The 24,023-nt window shown below is 40.4% G+C and overlaps 1 protein-coding gene across 5 annotated transcripts in view; it reads left to right on the forward strand.

Annotated features, from left to right (window-relative positions):
* Positions 1-24,023, forward strand: part of SLC12A1 (solute carrier family 12 member 1) — a 122,641-nt gene that overhangs the window by 42,728 nt on the left and 55,890 nt on the right. For all 5 annotated transcript variants that reach the window (XM_016185650.2, XM_016185651.2, XM_007517317.3 and 2 more), the window contains 6 exons: positions 4,754-4,838; positions 11,778-11,929; positions 13,518-13,625; positions 13,929-14,052; positions 16,727-16,828; positions 19,787-19,942. In XM_016185650.2, coding sequence (XP_016041136.1) covers positions 4,754-4,838; positions 11,778-11,929; positions 13,518-13,625; positions 13,929-14,052; positions 16,727-16,828; positions 19,787-19,942 — 727 coding nt within the window. The remainder of the gene's footprint in view (positions 1-4,753; positions 4,839-11,777; positions 11,930-13,517; positions 13,626-13,928; positions 14,053-16,726; positions 16,829-19,786; positions 19,943-24,023) is intronic.

Raw genomic sequence — 24,023 nt, forward strand, 5'->3', positions numbered from 1 at the left:
CCTGAGAGACAGCTTGGCTTCTCCCTATCTTTTCTGAAAGTTCATGTGCATTAATTATCGATATTTGACATGTGAGTAAGATTTGCAGTTGATTGATTTACTGGTGTAGTAGATGGAAAAATAAAGCTCAGACTTGGCAATAGTTTGAAATGGCAGATGGGAGTGAAGATGTCTACAAACTAGCTAGAGTCAAGAGCCCTGGAAAGGAAACAAGAAAGGACTGGAAACTATGGCATGAGTTAGTCCTCCAATTGGGTATGAAATGGCATTTTATATATGATGTGAGTTCACTTCAGTGAATTTATATACATTTGTAAGCAAGAGAAAATTTCATTTTCTAGTATAAGCTTAGAATTGCTGCTTTCTTTATGCTACTTATGGAAATTAAATACTTACCATTGCAGCCATTCCTGAACTGGATTCCAAATGGGAAATTTGAGAATTTAGCCATTTTCCTTTATGACAGTTATTTTATTTTTTATTTCTTTTTTATACTTTTTAATATTTATTTATTTATTTTCCATTTTGTTGCCCTTGTTATTTTTCATTGTTGTTGTTGTTATTGTTGTTGTTATTGAAGTTGCCATTGCTAGATAGGACAGCGAGAAATGGAGAGAGGAGGGGAAGATAGAGACAGGGAGAGAAAGATAGACACCTGTAGACCTGCTAAACTGCCTGTGAAGCGACTCCCCTGCAGGTGGGGATCCAGGGTCTTGAACCGGGATCCTTAGTCTGGTCCCTGCACTTTGCGCCATGTGCACTTAACCCTCAGCTACCACCTGATTTCCCTGACTAGTTTTTTTGGTTTTGTTTTTGTTTCGCCTCCAGGGTTATTGCCTGGGCTCGGTGCCTGCACCACGAATCCACTGCTCCATTTTTCTCCTTTTGTGGTTCTTGTTGTTTCATCATTGTTGTGTTTATTATTATTGTCGTTGTTGCTGTCATTGGATAGGACAGAGAGAAATCGAGAGAGGAGGGGAGACAAAGGCAGAGAGAAAGATAGACACCTGCAGACCTGCTTCACCGCCTGTGAAGTGACTCCCCTGCAGGTGGGGAGCCAGGGCTCCAACTGGGATCCTTATGCCACTCTGGCGCTTTGCGCCATTACCCGCTTAACCCGCTGCACTACAGCCGGACTCCCGACAGTTATTTTTAATGTAAGCCTATTCTTATAGTAGTAAGGAAAAGAGAGGGAGAGACAAAGAGACTGTCATTGTGCAAGGTATATTCCTAGCTTTCCCCAAATACTTTATTTAATAATTTAACAGTGGCTTACAGAAGTATGAGAATTTGGGGATATAGCCTTACACACATATATGTGTGTGTCAGTCATCAGATCTACCAATAAAATTTGCACCCCTTCCCCTTTCCCATAGCCATCCTAATTCTCAGTTCTCGGTTTAAAAGACAGTTTGATTGGTTAGTGATTTTTTTTTTCTCAAGTTCATTTGCTTAAGTTTTCTATATTCCACATATGAAGGAATTACCATCTGGTGATCATTTTTCACTACTTATTTCATTTAGCAGAATCACCTCTAGTTCCATCCATTTTGTCCCAACACAACATCATCTTACTTAACTACAGAATAATATTCCATTGAATATAAATTCCACAAAATTTTTATTTAGTTATCTGTCAATGAACACTTAGGATTCTTTTATATTTTGACTATTGTGAATAAATAGAGCATCTATAAATGCCAGGGTGCATATAGCCTTTCAACTTAGTGTTTTTGTGTACTTTGGATATGTGCCTAGGAGTGAAATTGTTGGAGCATAAGCTTTCTGATTAGTTTAAGCACTGCCCATACTGTTTTCCATAGGAACTACATCAGTTTGCATTCTCAACAATACTGTACAGAGTTCCTTTCTCTCTACTTTCTCACCAGAATGTATTACTTCCTGCCTTTTAGATGTAGGCCATTCTCACAAGTGTGAAAGTTTTTTTTTGTTTTTTCTATATTTATTTATTTTCCCTTTTGTCGCCCTTTTTATTGTTATTGTAGTTATTATTGTTGTTATTGATGTCGTTGTTGTTAGATAGGACAGAGAGATGGAGCGAGGAGGGGAAAACAGGGGGAGAGAAAGACACCTGTGGACCTGCCTGTGAAGCAATTCCACTGCAGGTGGGAAGTGGAGGGCTCAAACCGGGATCCTTACCCAGGTCCTTGCTCTTCATGCTACATGCGCTTAATCCGCTGTGCTACCGATTACTTCCCTCACTGTGGTTTTAATTAGCATTTCTCTAATAAGTGATGTGGAGTGAGTGTGTGTGTGTGTGTGTATTTGTGCGCGAGCGTGGGCCTGCCATCTATGAATTCTTTAGAGAATTATATATTCAGATACTTTGACCATTTTCTTATTGGGCTGCTTGCTTTTCTGTAATTGAATTCCATGATTTCTTTGTATCTTTTCTGTGTCAGTCCTCCATCAGATATGTGTTGTGTAAAAATGTTCTCCAAATTACTAGGTAACTTCATCTTTGTGCAAGTTTCTTTCTATGTATATAAACTTCTTATCTTCATTTTTTATTAGTGATTTACTAATATTGTGAGATAAGAGGGATACAATTTCACACAATTCCCAACACCAGAGTTCTGAATCCCATCCCATCTCCTCCACTGGAAGTTTCCCAAGTTTCCCTATTTCCCTATTTCCATATTTCCCTCTGGAAGTATGGACAAAAAAAATTTATGGGATACAGAAGGTGGGAGGTCTGGTTTCTGTAATTGCTTCTTCACTGAACATGGACATTGACAGGTTGATTCAAAATACGATCACTCCCATATTGGGCCCGTCTTTGTGTAGCAGGCCCTGAAATCCCACCCTTTCCCCAACCCCCTCCCTATCCATCTTTCCCAGAGCCCTTTGCCTTAGTGCACTATAGCAAATCAATCCAAGTTTTATTTTATATTCCCCCTTTTGTCTTGTTTCTTAAGTTCTGCCGCCTGTGAGTGAGATAATCCCATATCCATCCTTCTCTTTCTGGCTTATTTCACCTAACATGATTCCTTCAAGTCCCATCCAAGATGAGGTGAAGGTGAATCCATCATTTTTAGTAGCTGAGTAGTATTCTATTGTGTATACAGGCCACAACTTTCTTACCCACTCTTCTGTTGTTGGACACCTAGGTTGCTTCCAAGTTTGAGCTATTACAAATTGTGTTGCTATGAATATAGTTATACACAGATCTTTTAGGATGGATGTGTTTGATTTCTTAGGATATATCCCTAGGAGAAGAATTACCAGGTCATCAGGTAGCCTGACTGCTTTCCACAGGGTTTGACCAATTTATATTTCTACCAGCAATGCAGGAGTGTTCCTTTACCCCTGAAACCACTCCAACATTTGTTGTTACTATCCTCACTAAAAATAAATAAATATTTAACAAAAACAAACAAACAAGCAAAAAACTCAAGTTCAGTGCTTAGCCATTTGCTTGGTCTTGTCTTTAGACTTGACTTAGAAAATGTAGGAGGCTGGGCAGTGGTCCACCAGGTTAAGCACACATAGTAAGAAGTGCAAGGACCCAGGTCTGAGCCCTCAGCTCCCCACCTTCAGGGAGGCCACTTCATAAGCAGTGTAAAAGATCTACAGGTGTCTTTCTCTTCATCTCTATATTCCCCTCCCCTCTCAATTTCTCTGTCTTATCCAAAAAAATAAATAAATAATGGCTGCAAGAACAGTGGATTTGTAGTGCAGGCACCACCGAGCGAGCCCCAGTGATGACCCTAGAGGCAAAAAACAAAAAGAGAGAGAGAAGAGAATAGAAGAAAAGAGAAGAAAAAAAGGAAAGGAAAGAAGAAAAAAGAAGAGAAAAGAAGAAAAGAAAAAAGAGAAGAGAAGAGAAGAGAAGAGAAGAGAAGGGAAGAGAAGAGAAAATGTAGCCTAAAAATTGAAAATACCAGGGGTCCTGCAGTAGCACAGTGGGTTAAGCGCCCAGGGCACAAAGCACCTGGACCAGCGTAAGGATGCTGGTTCAAGCCCCTGGCTCCCCGCCTGCAGGGAGGTCACTTCACAAGCGGTGAAGAGGTCTGCAGGTGTCTGTCTTTCTCTCCCCCTCTCTGTCTTCCCCTCCTCTCTCCATTTCTCTCTGTCCTATCCAACAACAATGACATCAATAACAACAATAATAGTAACTGCAATAACGATAAAACAACAAGGACAGCGAAAGGGGAAAAAATGGCCTACAGGAGCAGAGGATTTGTGGCGTAGGCACCGAGCCCCCCAGCAATAACCATAGAGGCAAAAAAATATTTTGAAAATACAGAAACAACTCCAAACGACCTCCATGTTTTACTCCCTCCCTTCCTCCGTTTTTCTCTCCCTTCCTCCCCCTCTCTCTCTCTTTCTCTCTCTCTCTCTCTCTCTCTCTTTCTCTCTCCATATATTTTTTTTTCTCTCTTTCTTTCTTTTTCTTTTGCCTCAAGGGTTATCACTGGGGCTCAGTGGCAGCACTGTAAATCCACTGCTCCTGGTAGCCAATTTTTCCCATTTCAATGGACAGGACAGAGAGAGAAATTGAAAAGGGAGGGAAGATAGAAAGGGAGATAGACACCAACAGGCCTGCTTCATTGCTTGTGAAGCGTCTCCCCTGCAGGTGAGGATCTGGGGGCTTGAGCCCAGATCTTTGCATTGGTCTTAGCAGTTTGTACTTAATGTGCGTTGAACTGGTGCAGCACCACCTGGCCCCACAGCCTCCATTTTCTTATCCTTCCCTGTCTCCTCATACATCCACATTATCTTTTCAAAGGATCCCCAAGATGCCATCCCCAGAGGAACCATGCTGGCCATTCTCATCACCACTGTCGCTTATATTGGAGTTGCTATTTGTGTAGGTAAGTGATACACCAAAATGCCAGAATTGTGAGCAATCTCAATGTTCTTCAAGGTCAGTGAACTTCCTATGGAACATAAGTAGAAATGCTTTTTAAAGAGAATACCTTAAATGTCCTTTTGTGTATGCTATAGAACTTTGAGCACGATTTAGTTACAATGTAGGTGTCTTTGAGTCAGGGCTAGAGGAGAGCTAATGTGACTGTCATTCTACCCACACAGAGTGAGTCCTATTTTGCTTTTTGAGGTGATGGTCCTACTTCGAGCACCCACATCCTTTGTCAAGGAGACAGGCAAGGGCCAAGCAAGAGAAAAGAGGGCAAAGAATTTTAAAAAAAAATTAAAATTAAAGAAAAGAAGGAAAAGAAAAAGGAAAACTTCAGAAAAGATGTAGAATTAATGACTGTGTCTCCTTTGTGCACTGATGTCCCTAATATGGAAATGTCACTGTCATCAATTGGCAAGAAATTAAAATAAGACCCAGCTGCCAGCAGTGTGGGCGTTCAGCCCCCTCACTGCTCAGTGAGCAGAAAAGATGTGGATTCACCTGCTGTTTCTAAGCTGATTTCTCTTCCACTTGTCATTTACAGCCACTCCTCCTCCTCCTCCTTGTTGGGAAGCACCCCGTGCCCTGCCCAAGCCACAGTAAAAGAGGAAGGTGTGGGGAGTCGGGCTGTAGCGCAGCGGGTTAAGTGCAGGTGGCGCAAAGCACAAGGACCGGCATAAGGATCCCGGTTCGAACCCCCGGCTCCCCACCTGCAGGGAAGTCGCTTCACAGGTGGTGAAGCAGGTCTGCAGGTGTCTGTCTTTCTCTCCTCTCTCCATTTCTCTCTGTCCTATCCGACAACGACGACAACAACAATAATAACTACAACAATAAAAAACAAGAAGGGCAACAAAAGGGAATAAATAAATAAAATAAAATATTTAAAAAAAAAAAAAGAAGAGGAAGGTGTGAGAAACAGGGAGGGAGGTTGTCCAACAGGGGGTGCAGCCCTAGGCTGGTCCAGTAAGCAAACCCTGATGGTCATTTCCCCAAAGAGCTTGTACCACTTGTCCTTTGCTTTGAACTGGGAGTGTGCAAGTATCTAGAGAGAGTTGGCTTCTGGTTAACTTGGACTTCTGCTTCTTTGACTACCACTCCACTTTGAGGAAACTGGATAATGTTAACTCTGCTGTGGCACTTCCAAGTTATGTGGAAAGAAATTTATATTTCAATATCTTGGGAAATTGATATACTTTTAAATGACAGTGAAAGCATCTAAAGTTAAATTTCCCAAATGATTTTCTTTCTCACTCAAAATAAGAATAAAGGAGTGACTATTTAGTAATCTTCATTGTTCAAAATGAAGGGGAAGTTATTGATGTTACATTTAAGGACATGTAAAACCTTTGATTTCACAAGGAACCCAAGATACACCTACATTCTCACTGCATTAATTTGAGAATAGGTTTTTGTGTGTACAGGCAGAAGAGAGATAGCTGCCATTTCAAAGGTAATGATTCTGATGGAAAACAGTGGACATGGTGGGGATCTGAGAGTGAGTCGGGGCCTTCTGTCTTCTAGGAGAGAGAAGAACCTTAGACCAAACATGGAGTAGTTTTAATTAACTACTGAAATAATCCGTGAAAGTATAGTCCTTGGAAGTGGTTTCATTTTTGAAGCACAGGTGTTTAATTCTAAGGTAAAGAAAAGAGAAAGATTTGAATAATCTATTAGTGACTAGCTTTTGTATTTCATGGAACTTTACACACTTTCAAGATTTAAAATAAATATATAATCAGAGCTTTAAAAAAAATAATAAACGAATGAAGGCATAACGAGTTACAGATCTGCTGTTAGAGACCTTTCTAGTTTTTATCCATGATGTGTAGGTAATATGTTTCTATACTTTCCCGGAATATAACAAAGTTAATCATGAGGTCTACTGCCTATCATTAGTAGAAACAGTAGTGTATAACTTTGATCTGAGAAAATTTGGAGAGTTCCATTATGCAGAAGTTAATATAACATGCTTCCAAAAATCATGTCAACATAAAAAACTGCAAAAAAGTTGTATTCTGGAATGGATGGTTTTGTTTAGTGGCCAATATCTGTAGTTTCAACGGTTTAAGCACAGCCTGGATGGTCATTTCTTAGTGCTAAGTAGAATTCCTTCATTGACTATCTCAAATGACTCTTCCAACTTGATTATCTATGACTTCTAATAATTCATATTCAAAGAATACACTTGGTTTCTGTGGTTAAAATCAAGCACATGCCTGTAGATTGCTCTTGAAGTTACTAGCAAGTAATAAGAATGTACCCCAGCTAGAGTTCAAAAAGCAAAATGAGCATTTTATTGGTTGGCATTTAGTTTGCTGACTTATTCTCCTTGAAGTGACTCAGGAAAGTATATATATATATATATATATATATATATATATATATATATATTCATTTCATACCTATATCTACATATATCAATTAAAAATGATAAATAAATGTTTTAAATATATATTAAGGATTTTAAAAAACTTTTTAACCTCTATTTCTGAGAATCTACCCTGAAGAAATATTTTGAAACAGAAGGAAAATCTTATGCATAAAATGTTTATCATAGAACTGTTATAGAAAATAGGGGGCCAGGAGCTGAAGATACAGCTATGGGAAAAGACTTGCTGAGAGACCAGTGTCACCTGTGAGAGCTGAGTAGTGGGACTCTGGTAAAAATAAATAAATTAGGAAATAAAGAAAGAAAAGAAAAAGCAATGAAAGAAAATATCCAGAACAATAGTTCAACATTAGAAGACCCCCCATGAGTGAGGTCCAGAGGTCCTATGTTCCAAATTTTGTGACTTTTACTAATTTTCTGTTTGTTGTTAAGTGTTGGCTTTATTCCACTATGGTCTGAGAAAAGCCTGGGATGATTTCAATGCTCTTGAATTTGTTGATACTGTCTTTGTGGCCTATCATATGGTCTATCCTTAAAGATGGGATATGCTGTGTAGATTTAAAAATAATGTGTATTCCAGTTTCTTGGGGTGAAGAACTCTGAAAATGTCCAAGAGGTGTAGTCTATCCATCTGTTCGATTAATTCCCTTGTTTCTTTGTTGATTCGCTGCTAGTTGAACTGTCTAAGTGTGAGAGTGGGGTGTTGAAGTCTTCTACTATTACTGTATTACTATAGATGTATTTTTTAGCTCTTTCAGTAAGTGTTTGATGTATTTAGATGGGCCCTCATTGGGTGCATAGATGTTAATAATTATTAAATCTTCTTGAGTGATTGATCCTCTGATCATTATGTAATGATCTTCCCTAGCTTTTATTACTTTATTTAACTTGAAGTCAGTTGTGTCAGGATGAGAATGGCTGTTCCTCCTTTTTTTTTTTTTTTTTTTGTGGTCCACTATCCTGTAAGATAGTTTTCCATACTCTCACTTTAAGTCTGTGTTTGTCTCGTTGGGTCAAGTGTGATTCTTGCATATGGTTGGGTTGTGTTTTCTGATCCATCCTCCCACTCTGTGCCTTTTAGTGGATGAATTTAAGCTTTTGACATTTATTGATATTATGGATTTAAGGTATTGCAGTGCCATTACTCAACAATTTTTATTTGCTCTGATATATGGCAAGTATTTTGGGGATGTTCTTATTTATAGGAGGTCTTTAGAACCTCCTTCAGGGCAAGCTTGGTGATAGTTGCCTCTTTAAATGTTGCTTATCTGAGAAGGTTTTTATCCCTCCATCTAGTCTGAATGAAAGTCTAGCAAGATATACTATCCTTGGTTGAAACCCTTTTTCATTGAGAGCTCCATAGATATCTTGCCATTCTCTTCTGGCTTTTAGAATTTGAGTGGAGAAGTCTGCTGAAGAATTTCCCCTGTATATGGTCTGAGGGGTGGCATGGTGGATAAAGCATTGGACTCTCAAGCATGAGGTCCTGAGTTCAATCCCTGGCAGCACATGTACCAGAGTGATGTCTGGATCTTTCTCTCTCCACCTATGTTGCTCATTAATAAATAAATTCATAATAAATAAATAAATAAATAAATAAAATCTAAAAAAAAAAAGATTTTCCCCTGTATGTAACTTTTTTTTTTCCTCTTGCAGCCTTTATGATCCTTTCTTTATCCTTCTTTTCATTGTAACTATGATGTGTCTTGGTGTCTTCAGGTCTGGGTTGATTCTGTTTGGGACTCTCTGTGCATCTTGAATCTTAATGTCCTTTCTGTTATTTAGGGCTGGGAAGTTTTCCTCTATTATTTCCTCTAGGATGTTTACTTCCCCTTCCTCTCTTTCTTCCTCTGGTAGGCCAATTGTATGAATCTTACTTCCTTTGAGGTCATCCCATATGTCTCTGTTGTTGTTTTTAGTGTCTCTTAATATCTTTTTTAGCTCCTTTACCTCCTTAGTTTTCTCTATCTGATCATTTGTCTGGCTAATTCTGTTTTCTGCTTCTGTTAATCTGCTTTCCCTTCCCTCAGCTTGCTTCTTCAGTTCAGTTACAGTATTAGCTTGTTCTGCTGGTTGTTCAGCTATTTCAGCTTTCAGTTCTCTAATTACCTCAAGGTAGCTAGTATTTTCCTTGAGGGTCTCATCTGTTGTTTCCCTATTTCTGATAGCCTTATCCTCAATAGCTGTCCTCATTTCTGTGATTAATAGTTTAATTGTTGTTTGGATATCCTCATTATTTATAGTTGCTTCTGGCTTACTTGGAATTTTTTCTGAGCTCCTATCTTGATTGACTGTAGTAGCAGTTTTATTTGCTTTTGATTTAACCTTTTTTTTTTATTGGTGTGGTTTGTATTTTTCTGTCCTATAGTTCTTCAGTTGTTGTGTTGTGTGAGTATAGGCCACACTAGAGACTTTTCTCAAATGAAGTCAAAACCTCAGAAAGTACAACAATAGCAGTCAAAGCAAAGATTAATGCAGTTCAACCAAAGCCAAGCAACACCTCCACTCTAAAAACAAAATCAAACAATACAAAAAAGAAAGACAAAATGAAAGGTAAAAATAGACAATTATGAAAATAAGCTGTCAACTTAAATTCTAGAAATAGTGGGAAGAGAGAGGAAAGGAAAGAAGAAAGAGACAAAGGGAGAGAAAGAGAGAGAGAGTGAGTCCACTCTGAGTCAGACTTCTACAAGATAATTCACAAATGAGTGCCAGTGAATACAAGAAAAAAAGTGGGGGGAAAAGCTGTGAATTAAAGAGATTGTTCATATCAGCTGGAAGGAAAGAAAAAGAGAAGTGGAGAGAAGAAAGAGAGAGGAGCAAGTTCCTCCCACAATGTGTAGCACACTCAATCACCTATCAATGGAAAGAGCAGCAACAGTTAGTTTTGTTCAACCTGGGGAGGAAGGAAAAGAGACAAACACTAATAATAATAATAATAATAATAATCATATCCCTAAAAGTCAGTCTGAAAATTGAACCAGTCCAGGTTGGCTCCATGCAGCCTCATCCCCTTCCTAAACCGAGCTAAAATAAGCAGTTACACAAAGCAGTAGAGGAGGAAAATACGTCCTCTCAGGCACAACTGAGGCCCTGATTGGTCAGGTATTCTGTCACTTAGATAAAGCTCCAGCACCCTTAAAAAAAAAAAAAGCCTTTGCTAGGGGAAAATATCCTCCTAGTACTTTGAATGACACCCCAGCTAATCCAGGTTGATACCAGGAATAAGATTCCTACCTTTGGTCTTTGAGGTGGGGGGTAAAAGTGAAATCGCAAAACAGAAAACTCCCAGCTACATCCCTGTTTCTTTTATTCTTTTTGGCCTCTGTTTGCCAGCCTAAATATGGATTATAGGGCTCTTCTTTAGTCTGCCTACCCAATGCACTCTTATTCCACCACTGACCCAGATCTCCCATCCTCACCCGAACTTCCCAGTTTTGAAGCCACCTCCTTGCAGAGCTCAAGCCAGGTGTCTCCAGTCACCATCTTGGCTCTGCCTCACCAGAGGTCCTAGTTCAATCCCAGACATAGCTAGATGCCAGAACTGAGTGGTACCCTGAAACTTCTCTCTCTCTCTCTCTCTCATAAAAATGAATGCAGAAATAAATTCTAAAAAAATAAAATGGAAATACCCAAATGTGTGAAGGTAATAGGCCATCTGGGATAAATATTTGATAGAATATTATTTGATCATGAATTTACCCAGGAAATCTTACTATTTTTCTTCAAGGTATTTTCTGTCTCATATAATTCATTAAAATTATATATGAAATACAATTATAACTGCTCAAGAAATTATACAAGGAATACCATTCAGGAGAAACAAGGTTTCAACCAAGGACTGAGTTTAGTTTCCAGTCCCCACCTGCAAGACAAAAGCTTCATGAGTGGTCGAGTAGTGCTGCAGATAACACACACTTAACTCTCTCTCTCTCTCACCTCCCCTATTCCTTTCCCTCTCCATTTATTTGTTTTTATAAAAAAGAAAGAGAGAAAGAGAGAGAGAGAAAGAAAGAGAGAGGCTCAGTTATCATAATTACTAGAATTCAATAATATCATCCTTTGGATATCTTGCATGTGAAACAATAATCCTTCTACATGAAAAACATACCATCAGTAGCTCAAAGCCAAGAAATCTGATCTGAGTACATACCATATGTAAAGCATTGCCATGAGTGTTTCAGAAAATAAGAGTATCCCACCACCCTACCCCACCTCACCCCACTCCAAACTGCTAGTCTTCAATCCCACCCTACCCCACTTCCCAAGTGCCTTAGAGAAGTGTTCAGAGCTTGGACCAACCACCCAAAGCAGTAGAAATGGCAACATATGAGCTATAGGGGGGCGCTTCCACATCTCAGAGGATGGGAACCTCCAGTTACTGTGTCTCAGGAAGCACTGACAAAGAAGATGGGGGAAGAAAACTGGAAATAAATGAAGTGTATTTTCAGATGAAAATCTTAAAAGAGTTTTCAACTACATGACATATCACTATTGTTTCCTCAGGGGCCTGTGTGGTCCGGGACGCCACCGGAAGCATCAACGACACTATCATTTCCGGGATGAACTGCAATGGCTCAGCAGCCTGTGGGTTGGGCTATGACTTCTCAAGATGTCACCACGAACCATGTCAGTATGGGCTGATGAACAATTTCCAGGTTCGAGTTGCAAAAACGATGATGATAACAATGATTATTGCTACTGTTTTCATTTCTAGGATATCATGTGCCATGAAATTTCGGACTCTGCAACTGACTGATTATTGATTGATATGAATTCAACCAAGAACAGTTTGTTTGGGAGGGGAAGGAATCACATATCCCATCATGTGGTTGCAAATTCTGCAGTGACTTATACTGTGCTGGGGAGAGAACAGGTGGTTGTGTGAATTGTACCCCCAATGAAAAGACTGCTTCTAGTATGTATTTTCTGAGCAGTTGTGCCAGATTGCAAGGTGGAGAGAGGGTGGTGTCAAGATGAGTTAGTACTTGAAACACATTTCAGTCATAGGCTTTAGCTTAGGAAGAAAGTCTCTGGAGTAGTACCTAGAACACAAGGCCAGGAAGGACATTGTGAGTGACAGAAAGGGAGGTGAGTAAGGAGGATGAAACAAGAGAAATGAAGAAAATCACAGGACTTGAAACATATTTATCTGTCTAATGATTACTAAGCAGAGGGAGAAGTGCATTTGTCATGAAGGCATCATTCATCTGTTTTGTTAACCTATAAGAGAGAAATTAGCTCAGCCAAAGTCATTATTCCAAAATAAGACTTAAATGATAAAATCTTATCATCTCTCAGATCTGAAATTATGTTTAATGAGCAGAGAAGCAAAGGATCATAAAGTCTTGTTGTGCAGAAAGAACAAAAAAAAAAATCCCTTTTAAAAGACTGGTAAACAGCTGAGTGCCTCCCCAAACCTGATTAACATACCACTTTCAGCTGGATAGAATTTCTAGCATCAAAGGAATATATGCCCACCAAGGAGGTGCAGGAAAGGAGTGTCAAAAATCTCTGAAGCCACTTCCTTTCTTATTCTTTCCAGTATCTTCTAGATGTATTGTTGTGAGAATTCATTATTTAAAAAAATTATCACAAAAAGATCATTTCCATTAAAAAAAGTTATGACTTTGAGAGTGAAGCCGGGGCGGGGGGTGGAAATACCTGGTTAAAAGCAGCTGGCTTTGGGGGCTAGGAGGCTGCGCACCTGGTTGAGTGCACATATTACAATGCACAAGGACCAGGGCTCAAGCCCCCAGTTCCTATTTGCAGGGGGAAAGTTTCTCAAGTTGTGAAACAGTGCTGTAGGTGTCTCTGTCTTTTTCCCTCTCTTAAAAAAGTTATTTATTTATTTATTTATTTATTTATTACTGGATAGAGATAGAGAGAAACTGAGAAGAGGGGAGACAGAGAAAAAAAGAGACACCTGCAACCCTGTTTCACCACTCATGAAGCTTTCCTCCTACAGATGGGGATCAGGGGCTTGAATCTGGGTCCTTGTATACTGTAATGTGTGTGCTTAATCACCTGGCCCCTCTTTTTCCCTCTATACCTCCCCCTTCCCTCTCAATTTATCTCTACCTCTATGAAGTAAATAAGTGATTTTTTTTTTTTTAAGAAGCAATTGACTTTTAAAGGAAAGTTCAAACTATAGAAATTGGCAAGGGAAGAATGTGTGTAAAAATCAGTAAAATGTTCAGCTGTCCATAGGGTGAGAGTCTTTTAACTCGGCTTTTTCTTTTTAAGGTCATGAGCATGGTGTCAGGGTTTGGTCCCCTCATCACTGCTGGCATCTTTTCGGCAACACTCTCCTCAGCCCTGGCCTCCCTTGTCAGTGCGCCCAAAGTGTTTCAGGTGAGCCTACCCCGCAATGCTGCTGCCACCAGTGTGGATCAGGCCAGAATATCCCTTGTCACTGACAGTCCTTTTCCATCATTTTCTCTGTTTTAATGTTTGCATTTGGCTTAGATGCTTTGTCTGCCACATAGACAAGATTGATTCAAATAATCTAGAACATGATAAACTATGGTGTTCGCTTGTGCCTGTCCAATTGTGTATCACGTCAGCCTTCCCCACATCTGCTTGTGTGAATCATCTTGGGAAAGTGACTGTGCATAGATATAAATGACACATTTCTCTCCTCTTCTTTTCTGTTAGGCTCTGTGCAAGGACAACATCTACAAAGCCCTGCAGTTCTTCGCAAAGGGCTATGGGAAAAACAATGAGCCCTTGAGAGGATACGTCCTCACCTTTGTGATAGCCATGGCATTCATCCTTATTGGTTTGTAGTTTTCTTGTTCTTTCTGAAAGACAGGGAAACTTCTGATTCCTCAGAGGGGTTCTTTTTTTTTTTTTTTTTTTTTTTTTTTGCTGTGTGTGTGTGTTTTAGGAGCTTTTTTTTTTTATAATTTTACTTATCTAAATTGTTTTAGTTATTTCATTCATTAATTTTGGATAAAAACAGAGAAGTTGAGAGTGCAGAGAGAGAGAGGAAGAGACAGGACAAGGGAGATAGCATAATAGTTATGCAAAGACATTCTCATGCCTGAGGCTTCCAGGTCCCAAATTCAATCCCTTGCACCACCATAAGCCAGAGCTAAGCAGTGTTCTTGGGGGTGGGGAGCGGCTGGGAGTGAGAGACACACACACACACCTGCAGCCCTGTTTCACCACTCATGCAACTCCCCCCTCCCCCCACCCGCATTGTAGGTGGGGGCCTGGTCTTTGCCACTACAATGTGTACACTTTAGCAGGTTCACCACCACCTGGCCCCGTGTTTTTCTTAACTTAAGGACACAACTGCTGTTTCATAGTCCATTTGAGCTTATTGGAGCCTTTCGAAGGAATATCTGAGAAATTTCATGTATGGAGGGCTCTTGAGGACTTGAGGTAGACTTGGAACTTTATTCTTTGGATCTGAAGGCTGGAAAACCATTCAGCCGAGTGCAACAGAATCATTCCTCCATCCTTCCCAATGGTGTCTGATTCCAAAGCCTTCCCCTGCTGCACTGGCTGTCCACCCCATGGTCTGGTGGCTCGCAGGAGAACTGAAATACCACCTCTTAAAATGTAGTCCAAAGTCACTTATGCATTTGGTAAAGCACATATTTTTCAGGTGCAAATTCCAATCCCAGAATTAGAATCAGAATCCCTGAGGATAAGGATTCTGCTTTTTTTTTTTTTTTTCTAACTTCTTGAAAGTTTTTGAAAGTCACTAGTATTTGATAACTGCTTACCTGGATTGCAATCTTGGTTTCCTTTCCATAAGCAGTAGAGAAATGGTTCTATCATCTTTGAGAGGCACATTCATTGGTGTTATTGTTATCCTGCATACCCCTCACTTCTCTATAAGTTACTCATGAGTCCATCAGAGTCAAGAAAGCAACAGGCAAGTACTATGGTAGCTGTGTGAATGGGCAGAGCCCTCCCTCAGTCTGGGCTGCCAAGAAGGGGGCCTCATCTGCAACATGGAAACTCAGGAAGGGACCAAAGTCACTCATCCTCCTAAGCTTTCTGCAAGGCAGAAGTAAAAGAGGACTCCCTATGTTAGCATCTAAACGCTTAAACAAAAAGGAACTGTATGCAGATATTTCACTTATGTAATATAAGCTTAATGACTTCAGATTGCCACCTTGTCCCGCTTCTAACTGATCAAGTAGTCAAGGTTGAAAATTATGTAAGACGCGTCTTTTAAGTCACTCAGAAAGTTGCAGGTGGGCTTCATGACATAAACTCTGTGGCAGCTATTTTTGCCTGTTTCTTTGCTGACACCCATGTTCTAGAATCATCAAGATGCAACCCGGGCTTGTATTACTGGGATCAAGAGGTATCCAACCTTTGGATAAATAAGAATGTTTATAGTTTTTATTATTTTTATTTATTTATTGGTTCGAGACAGCCAGAAATCAAGAGGGAAAGGGGAGATAGGGAGAAAGAGAGACACATGCAGAACTGCTTCACCACTTGCAAAGCTTTCTTCCTGCAGGGAACCATGGCGGGGGGGGGGGGGGGGGAGTCCTATGCAGGTCTTTGTGCATTGTAAAGTGTGCTCAACCAGGTGTGCCACCACCCAGCCCCAATAAGAATGTTTCTAAATATGAGATAGCAAGTGGGATATGTCCAGAGAGATTTCCAATTCCAATATGCATTTCTGTAGTGTGGATTAGAATTTATTTATTTTTATCATTTTATTGGGGAACTTAGTGATTTACAGTACAGTTGTTGATGCATGGGTAACTATAATAGGTGTCTGCAAAACACTCTCACCCCTAATTTAGGTCCTTTCCTTCCTTCCTTCCTTCCTTCCTTCCTTCCTTCCTTCCTTCCTTCCTTCCTTTCTCTCTTTCTTTCTTATTTATTTGTTTTTGCTCTGGCTGATGGTGGTGCAGGGGATTGAACCTGGGACTTTGGAGCCTCAGGCATGAGATTCTCTTTGCATAACCATTGTGCTATCTACCCCTCCCCCACCTTTAGATCCTTTTCCATCACCAGGCACCAGGAGCCCAAGGCCCTCTCCAAGCCCTGCCCCTCCCTCCTTCCCCAGAGTCCTTTGTACAATATACATCCTGTGTGAACTGGTATTTAACTTATCTGTTGCCCTGTAGAACCTTCTAGTCATATGCAAAAGAGAATACAAAGAGCACAGGGTTTGGCACATATAAAACCAGGGGATTTTATCATCTCCCTAGTCCCAGAATTGTCTATCAAATGTTCTGTAGCTGGAGATCTGTTTTCTGATGGGTAGGCTTTCTTACTTCTTGCCTGATGGAAGCCTTCGTAAGAAAATATTTTTAAATGCATGCAGCCCCAAAGACAAATCACTAACTTCTTAAACTTTGACAGATGCTAGCTATGTTTTCAATTTCCAAATAAAGTCAAGCTTCCAGGCTCCACCAGCTGTTCGGCTCCTGGTCTCATCGGTCACACATACATGTTCACTTCTGTTTCCTTTACAGCGGAACTCAACACCATTGCCCCCATCATCTCCAACTTCTTCCTGGCCTCGTACGCGCTTATTAATTTCTCTTGCTTCCATGCCTCGTATGCCAAGTCTCCAGGTAAGCTAACTTTTCAAAACTAAAATTAGCCTGAGCAAATAGGATATTTCAGGAAAAAAAAAAAAATTCAATAAGCCCAGTGAAAGAGCTTGATCTGTGTTCATATGTTTCCTGATATCCTAGTGGGCAGTGTAATCCACTTTATTCTGGTGAGTTGGGGGATGACTTCTGAAATAGAAAAAGAATCATTTGAGCAATGGCCTTTTTTGACCAACCGTAAAGTCAATTTTCTCCTGCGGCAATAAATTATTCATTGCAAGAGAAACCACATTTATTTCAGCTGTAGAAAAACACCACTATTTATTTCCAGGGTGAAAGTGACCATAGAAGTGGAATAAATGTATATATTTGAAACTTCCTTACTATCAATTTGTTTCTTGCCCATGGTGCAGAAGAGAAGGATGAGTAGTTCCCATAATTACCTGCTGAGTGTAGTCCCTGCAGATCCACGCTGAAGTCAGTGACATCCCCTGCACAACTTAAACTCCCCAACCTCATCACCCTCAGCTTTCCCTGCTCCCTTTGCACAATAGAAGCGCTTCTGCACTTGCACCAGAACAGGGACATGCTACCACTGATCTTCAGGACTCTGGACTCGGACTTCCTTTTCCCTTTTTCTTTTCTTTTTTGTAAGTGAGGAAGCTTTTAATTTAGAACAGAAGTGTAGTACTGACTCCTCACTTAATACATGAGGAAACTGCAAGCCAGAGATATTATTTGTCATGATTCTTAGCCAGTGTTAGCAGAACAAGGATTTTCATCAAAGCTATCAACATATTTCCATTTTTAGGACCTGCCACCATCTAAAGTTCCCTTTGGGAAAAAAATTTATTGCCAATGAGACAAAATGTTTTAATAAGGGAGTCTGGCAGTAGCGCAGTGAGTTAAGCGCACATGGTGCAAAGCATAAGGAAGGGTGTAAGGATCCCAGTTAGAGCCCCCTGGCTCTCCCCCTGCAGGATAAATATATGCATTTATTCACTTCACAGGCAGTGAAGCAGGTCTGCAGGTGTCTATCTTTCTCTCCCCCTTTGTTTTCCCTCCTCTCTCCATTTCTCTCTGTCCTATCCAACAACAGCGACAGCAATAACAACAATAAAACAAGGGCAAAAAAAGGGAAAATAAATCAATAAATATTTTTTTAATGTTTTCATAAATGGAAGGGGAGCCTTCATCCACCCAAGGCCACTATGCTCCAAGACATAATCCATAACTTTTTTACTGTTTTGTTGTTGTTGTTGTTTGTATTCTTTTAAGCAGAGGACATTAAGTGCTAGTCAGATTACATCAGAAGAAGGTGTGTCTTTGTATCATGTGATGTCCATTTTTGTAAATACAAAGTGAAGCAATAAAAATGGGCAGGGAGAGGAGTGAAAAGGAAGGAAGGAACAAAGGTGAGATAAGGAGAGGAATAACATACAGGGAGATACATGAGCACCTGGAAAAAGAAACACACACAGGGGTGGGGGAGGGAGAGAGAGAGACTAAAAGAGAAATCAGAGCATTTCCAGCGATTCTCAAAGTGTGATTTCCACCTTGTGGCCATCTGGGAAACTACTCTTGGAAACTGACCGTTCTGCTCTGTTTTGGCAACTCCAAATTGAAAATGCGTGTCTTCCAGAAACCAAACTTGTCCTTCAGATTAAAGCATCCCTATCCTGACTACACTGAGTCCCAATTTCTTTCATCCCAGGGAATGAATAGAACATGATAATTCTCAAGTGTATATGAACTGTGAGAAACAATTTCAGTGCTGAATGTACAGCATATTGCTGTGCTGTATTTAAGAAGCCATTGCAGAGAAACACCATGCTCTTTTCTAACAAATTACTATTTCTCAAAAATCAAGTATTACCCTCTCAGAGAGAAAAAAAAAAAGTTAGCAGGAGGGAGTTGGTCTGTAGTGCAATGGGTTAAGCACAGGTGGCGCAAAGCGCAGGACCGGCGTTAAGGATCTTTAAGGATCCCAGTTCTAGCCCTGGCTCCCCACCTGCAGGGGAATCGCTTCACAAGCGGTGAAGCAGGTCTGCAGGTGTCTATCTTTCTCTCCCCCTCTCTGTCTTCCCCTTCCTCTCTACATTTCTCTCTGTCCTATCCAACAATGATGATTACAACAATAAAACAATAAGGAAAACAAAAGGGAATAAATAAATAAAATAAAATTTTTTTTTAAAAGTTAGCAGGCAATCATTGGACTGATTTTTGAAGACTGCTCTTCCTTCTTCATGAGAATAATGTGCTTATTGCTCTAACTTGACTTTATGTTTTAATTCTGTTTTTATTAACTATTTTTATTATCTTTATTTACTGGATAGAGACAGCCAAAAATCAAGAGGGAGAGAGACAGAGGGACTGCAGCTTTTCCCCTGAAGATGGGGACCTGGGCCTCAAACCCAGGTCCTCGTGCATTATAACATAGGCACTCAACCACATGTGTCACCACCCAGCCCTCTAATTCTTCTTTTTTCTTTTTAGCTTTTATATTTAATTATTTAATAGAGACAGAGAGAAATTGAGAAGGAGGGGGAGGTAGTGAGAGGAAAAGTGACAGAGAGACACCCACAGTCCTGCCTCACCACTCATTCCCCTATGGGTGAGGACCAGGGATGTCACTGCCTGGCCATATAACTTAACTCTCTTGAGTCACACAGATATTCCATAGATATCAAAGACTCAAGGAATCTTAGTTTGGAACAACAGTCATGGAGTGTAAAGAAAGTATGAAGGGGCCATGAGTGACAAGATTCTATATTTCACAGCATGCATATATGGCATAATTGAGCCATATGGGCAAGGGACTACACATTACAGAAACTGTTGAGAATTCAATTGGCCTAAAATCTCTGATTTTTATACTAAGCAAAAAATCAGTTGCTTGTATTCTGAAAATAAGCGGTGCATGATGGTGACTGTAGCTTCTCTTGTGCACATACATGTATTTTTTTTTTCCACTTTTAGGCTGGAGACCTGCATATGGAATTTACAACATGTGGGTATCTCTCTTTGGAGCTATTTTGTGCTGCGCAGTCATGTTTGTCATCAACTGGTGGGCAGCTGTCATCACTTATGTCATCGAGTTCTTTCTCTATATCTACGTGACTTATAAGAAGCCAGGTAAGATAAGCAGGCCTGCGTGTGGATGGGGTTTTCTATAGCTGTAACTGCTCCTCTCAAGAAGCGTTTCTGGAACAACTCCTACTTGCTTAGGTGGGCCATGTCTACAGTGGTTGGGAATGTAATAGAATAAGGGCAGCAATTAATCCACTGAGCACCTATTGTATGGTAATGCACTATTTAATTCTCACAGTAATACTGCATAGTAGGCTGTTAGTATTGCCCCAAAGAAAAATCAAAGAGTTGACCACGAGTCTAGGTCATGGAGGGAACGTGATAAAACTGACATTTTAGCTAGTATGTACATGATACCAAGCTCCGCAAGTGTTCCATCGTGTCACCTTTTAATAACATCTTCTGCAGTGAGATACACTTTATGTCTTCAAGGAGCTCACAGAGCCACAAGGAAAACGAATGTAGCATACCATAGTGAGTGCCATGAGAATGGTATGAAGAGATTGCCAGGAACAAGAGAGAGAGTGAATGACTAATTAGAGATGGTCAAGAAAGCTTTCTGGGTTCATGGCTTGCATTCTCAGAATGAGGACTCATAACATACTAATAAATATTTGTTGAAAGAACAATAAGTGAGCTTATTTTTTAAAGTGAGAGACTAGGTGCTGACTAATGGAACAGAATTAGAGAAGGATATTCTAGGCAGAGAGGAAAGCCTGAATGAAGCCATTGGAAGCATGTATGCACATATAACAACTAGAAGGCTCCAAGACCGGAGATGGGAAGGAGCTTTTAGTAATATAAAGGGGGACACATGATGAACCTGGAAAAGTAGGTTGGGGTCAGAGAAACTTAATGGGATACCGGAGACTGCAAGATAGTTCACCTGATAGAGTACACATTTGACCATGCCACCAGTGAGTCCAATGGGCAGTAGAGCAGCACTGTGTGGCCTCTCCTTCTCTTTCTGTCTCCATCTCTCTGTATGTCTTTCATCTTCTATCTAAAAAGGAGAGAGAGAGAGAGAGAGAGAGGAGAGAAGATGCCAGGCTGGGCTAGCTTCGCAGGTGGGAAAGAGGCAACCAGGGACTCATGGCTGAGCTGGGAACGCAGTTCCATCTTTATTGATGAGCAGGGATGCAGTTCGATCTAGCTATTCTCTAATCACAAAGCTGTCCTATATGTCTCCTGAGGCGGAAGTGTCAGGAAGAGGAAGTATGTAGGATAGGGGGTGGAGAGAAGGAAAAAGCATGCACCAGTGGAGATTAAACCAATGTCCTGCAGGCAGGGCAGTTCCCAGGTAACACAGTGATTATGTAAATAGACCACAGCATAAGCAGTGCAACAGAAGAGGTCTTAGAAGCAGAATTTAGAAGCAGACCAACAAGAAGAAAAAGAGAGAGTCTGCCAGGAGCAGTGAGATTGTGCAGGTACAAAACCCCATCAAAAAAAAAAAAAAAATCTGGAGTCCATAACAAAACCTGTGATGGTAGAGAACCTGAAAATTGTGAGCAGTAAGAAGCTACCATAAAATGCTCAAGGGAGAAGCATAATTCAGGTACCAGGTGCTGGTACACCTGGTTAAGTGTACACCTTACAGTGCACAAGGACCTGGGTTCAAGCCCCCAGTCTCCACCTGCAAAGGTTCAAGAACTGTGAAACAATGCTGTAGATATCTCTCTCTCCCTCTCTATCCCCTTTGCCTCTAAATTTCTCTCTGCCCTAGAAAACAGAATAAAGTTTTTAAAAAAAAATTTTAAAGATGCATAATTCAGTCTGAATTTTGAACTTTGACTTTATGTTTAATTTATTTATTAATTTATTGGATAGAGACAGAGAAGTCTAGAGAGAAATGGTAGATAGAGAAGGAGAAGAGTGAGGGGAGGAGAGAGAGACAGAAAAGAGATACAGAGACAGAGATAGACAGATTGAGACCTGCAACACTGTTTTACCACTCATAAAACTTTCCTCCTGTGGGTGGGGTGTAGGGGCTTGACCCTGGACCCTACTGCACTCTATTGGGTCTGTCTCCACCACCTGACCCCCAAACATTGATTTTCAAATCCATGAGAAGCATGGATTGAAGCAAGGAGATGCAAAACCACTGAGCATGTAGTGAGAAGTCTCAGGAACTAGACAGGAAACCACCTGCATATGCCTTATATATACTCCATATACCCTGCAGGGGTTGGTTCATTGTGTTTCTTCATTGCATTATATATTTTAATATCCATTGTGTTTTACATATAATAAAATACATCCCTTTTAAATATACAGCCTGATAGTTTTGGCAGACTTAGGCTTATAACTGCCACCACAATCAAGACAAGGACATTGTGAAGTGCAAAGACCAGCGTTAGGATCCCGGTTGAAAGCTCCTGGATCCCCCACCTGCAGGGGCATCACTTCACAAGCGGTGAAGAAGCAAGTCTGCAGATGTCTATCTTTCTCTCCCCTTCTCTGTCTTCCCCTCATCTCTGTTTCTCTCTGTCCTATCCAACAACAACAGCAGCAGCAACAATAACAGCAACACCAACAATGGAAAAAAGATGGCCACCAGGAGCAGTGGATTCATAGTGCAGGCACCGGCAAACACTAGAAGAAGAAGTGCAGGCACCGAGCCCCAGTGATAACTCTGGATGCTGAAACAAAAAAAGACAAGGGCATTTCCAGTATACCTAGAAGGCCCTCTACAATTGGTTAGTTAGTCTTAACTTTGACTTAACAGCTAGCAACTACTTTCCTTATTTCTCCCCCCCTCCCCCAGCTTTGATCCATCCATATTGTTGCATGGATAAGTAGTGGGTTCTCTTATGTTGTTCAATTGTATACTAGTATATGAATATATTTCAGATTTTCGAGAGAAAAAAAGTGTTCACTAGCTGATGGGCTTCTGGATAACCTCCAGCTTATGGTGTCAAAATGACCCTAGCAGTGGAATAACTAGGAGTAAGGATTTCCGATTATATAAATGTATATAAGGTGGGGGTGATAGAATAATGGTTGTGCAAAACGACTCTCATGTCTGAGGCTCCGAGGACATAGGTTCAATCCCCAGCACCACAATTAGCCAGAGCTCAGCAGTGCTCTGCTAAATAAATAAATATGTATACAACTTTATAAGAAGCTGCCAGATTGGTTTTACGCAGTCCATGGCCATTTTCCCTTCCCACCAGCAATGCATGAAACTCCTGGTTGTTTGACATCTTTCTCGGCACTTAGTCCTGTCAGTAAGTTAATTTTTTAAAGCCAGCATAACAGATGTAGAATGCTATGTTGGTGAGTTGGTTTGCATTTTTCCCTGACTAATTAAACCAAACATCTCATCCATATAGTCATCCATATAGTTTTATTTAAGCAAGTGTCTATTTAAGCCATTCCTCTATTGTTTTTTTTTTAGTTTTTGTTTATGACTCAGTTTTGAGAGTTCTTTGTGTATTCTGGATGCAAATTGTTTGAAAATACATGTTTTGCAAATATTTTATTCATGCAGTTCAAACCCTATCTTTCATATTCCTTATAATTTGCTTTGAAGACAAGAAGTTCTTAATGTTTATGAAGTCTGTTTTTTTCTTCATGGTTGGACACCTTTGTTTCTAATCTGTCTTTCCCTAATTGAGGGTCACAAAGTTCTTACAGAAATTTTTTATTTTAATTTATGTCTTTTATCCATTTTTGAGTTAGACTGATTTATAACATGAGGAAATATATATATGTATATCTGAAGGCTGGCTGGCAAAACAGTTTACTTGGATAGTGAACTGTTCTGCCATGTGCACAACCCAGCTTTGAGCCTGACCCCACCACATTGAAGGAAGCTCCAGTGCTGTGGTCCCCACCCTTCCACCCTCACCTTCTCTGTCTATTTTTTAAAAAGTATATATAGAGGGGGTCAGATGGTAACTCAGTGGGTTAAGCACACATGGCACCAAGCACAAGGATCAGCTTAAGGATCCCAGTTTGAGTCCCTGACTCCCACCTGCAGGAGGTCGCTTCACAGGTGACGAGGCAGGTCTGTAGGTGTCTGTCTTTCTCTCCCCCTCTCTGTCTTCCCCTCCTCTCTCCATTTCTCTCTGTCCTATCCAACAATGACGGCATCAATAACAACAACAATAATAAATCAAAA

Source organism: Erinaceus europaeus, chromosome 16 (genome assembly GCF_950295315.1).
Source record: "Erinaceus europaeus chromosome 16, mEriEur2.1, whole genome shotgun sequence".
NCBI classification, from domain to species: Eukaryota; Metazoa; Chordata; class Mammalia; order Eulipotyphla; family Erinaceidae; genus Erinaceus; species Erinaceus europaeus.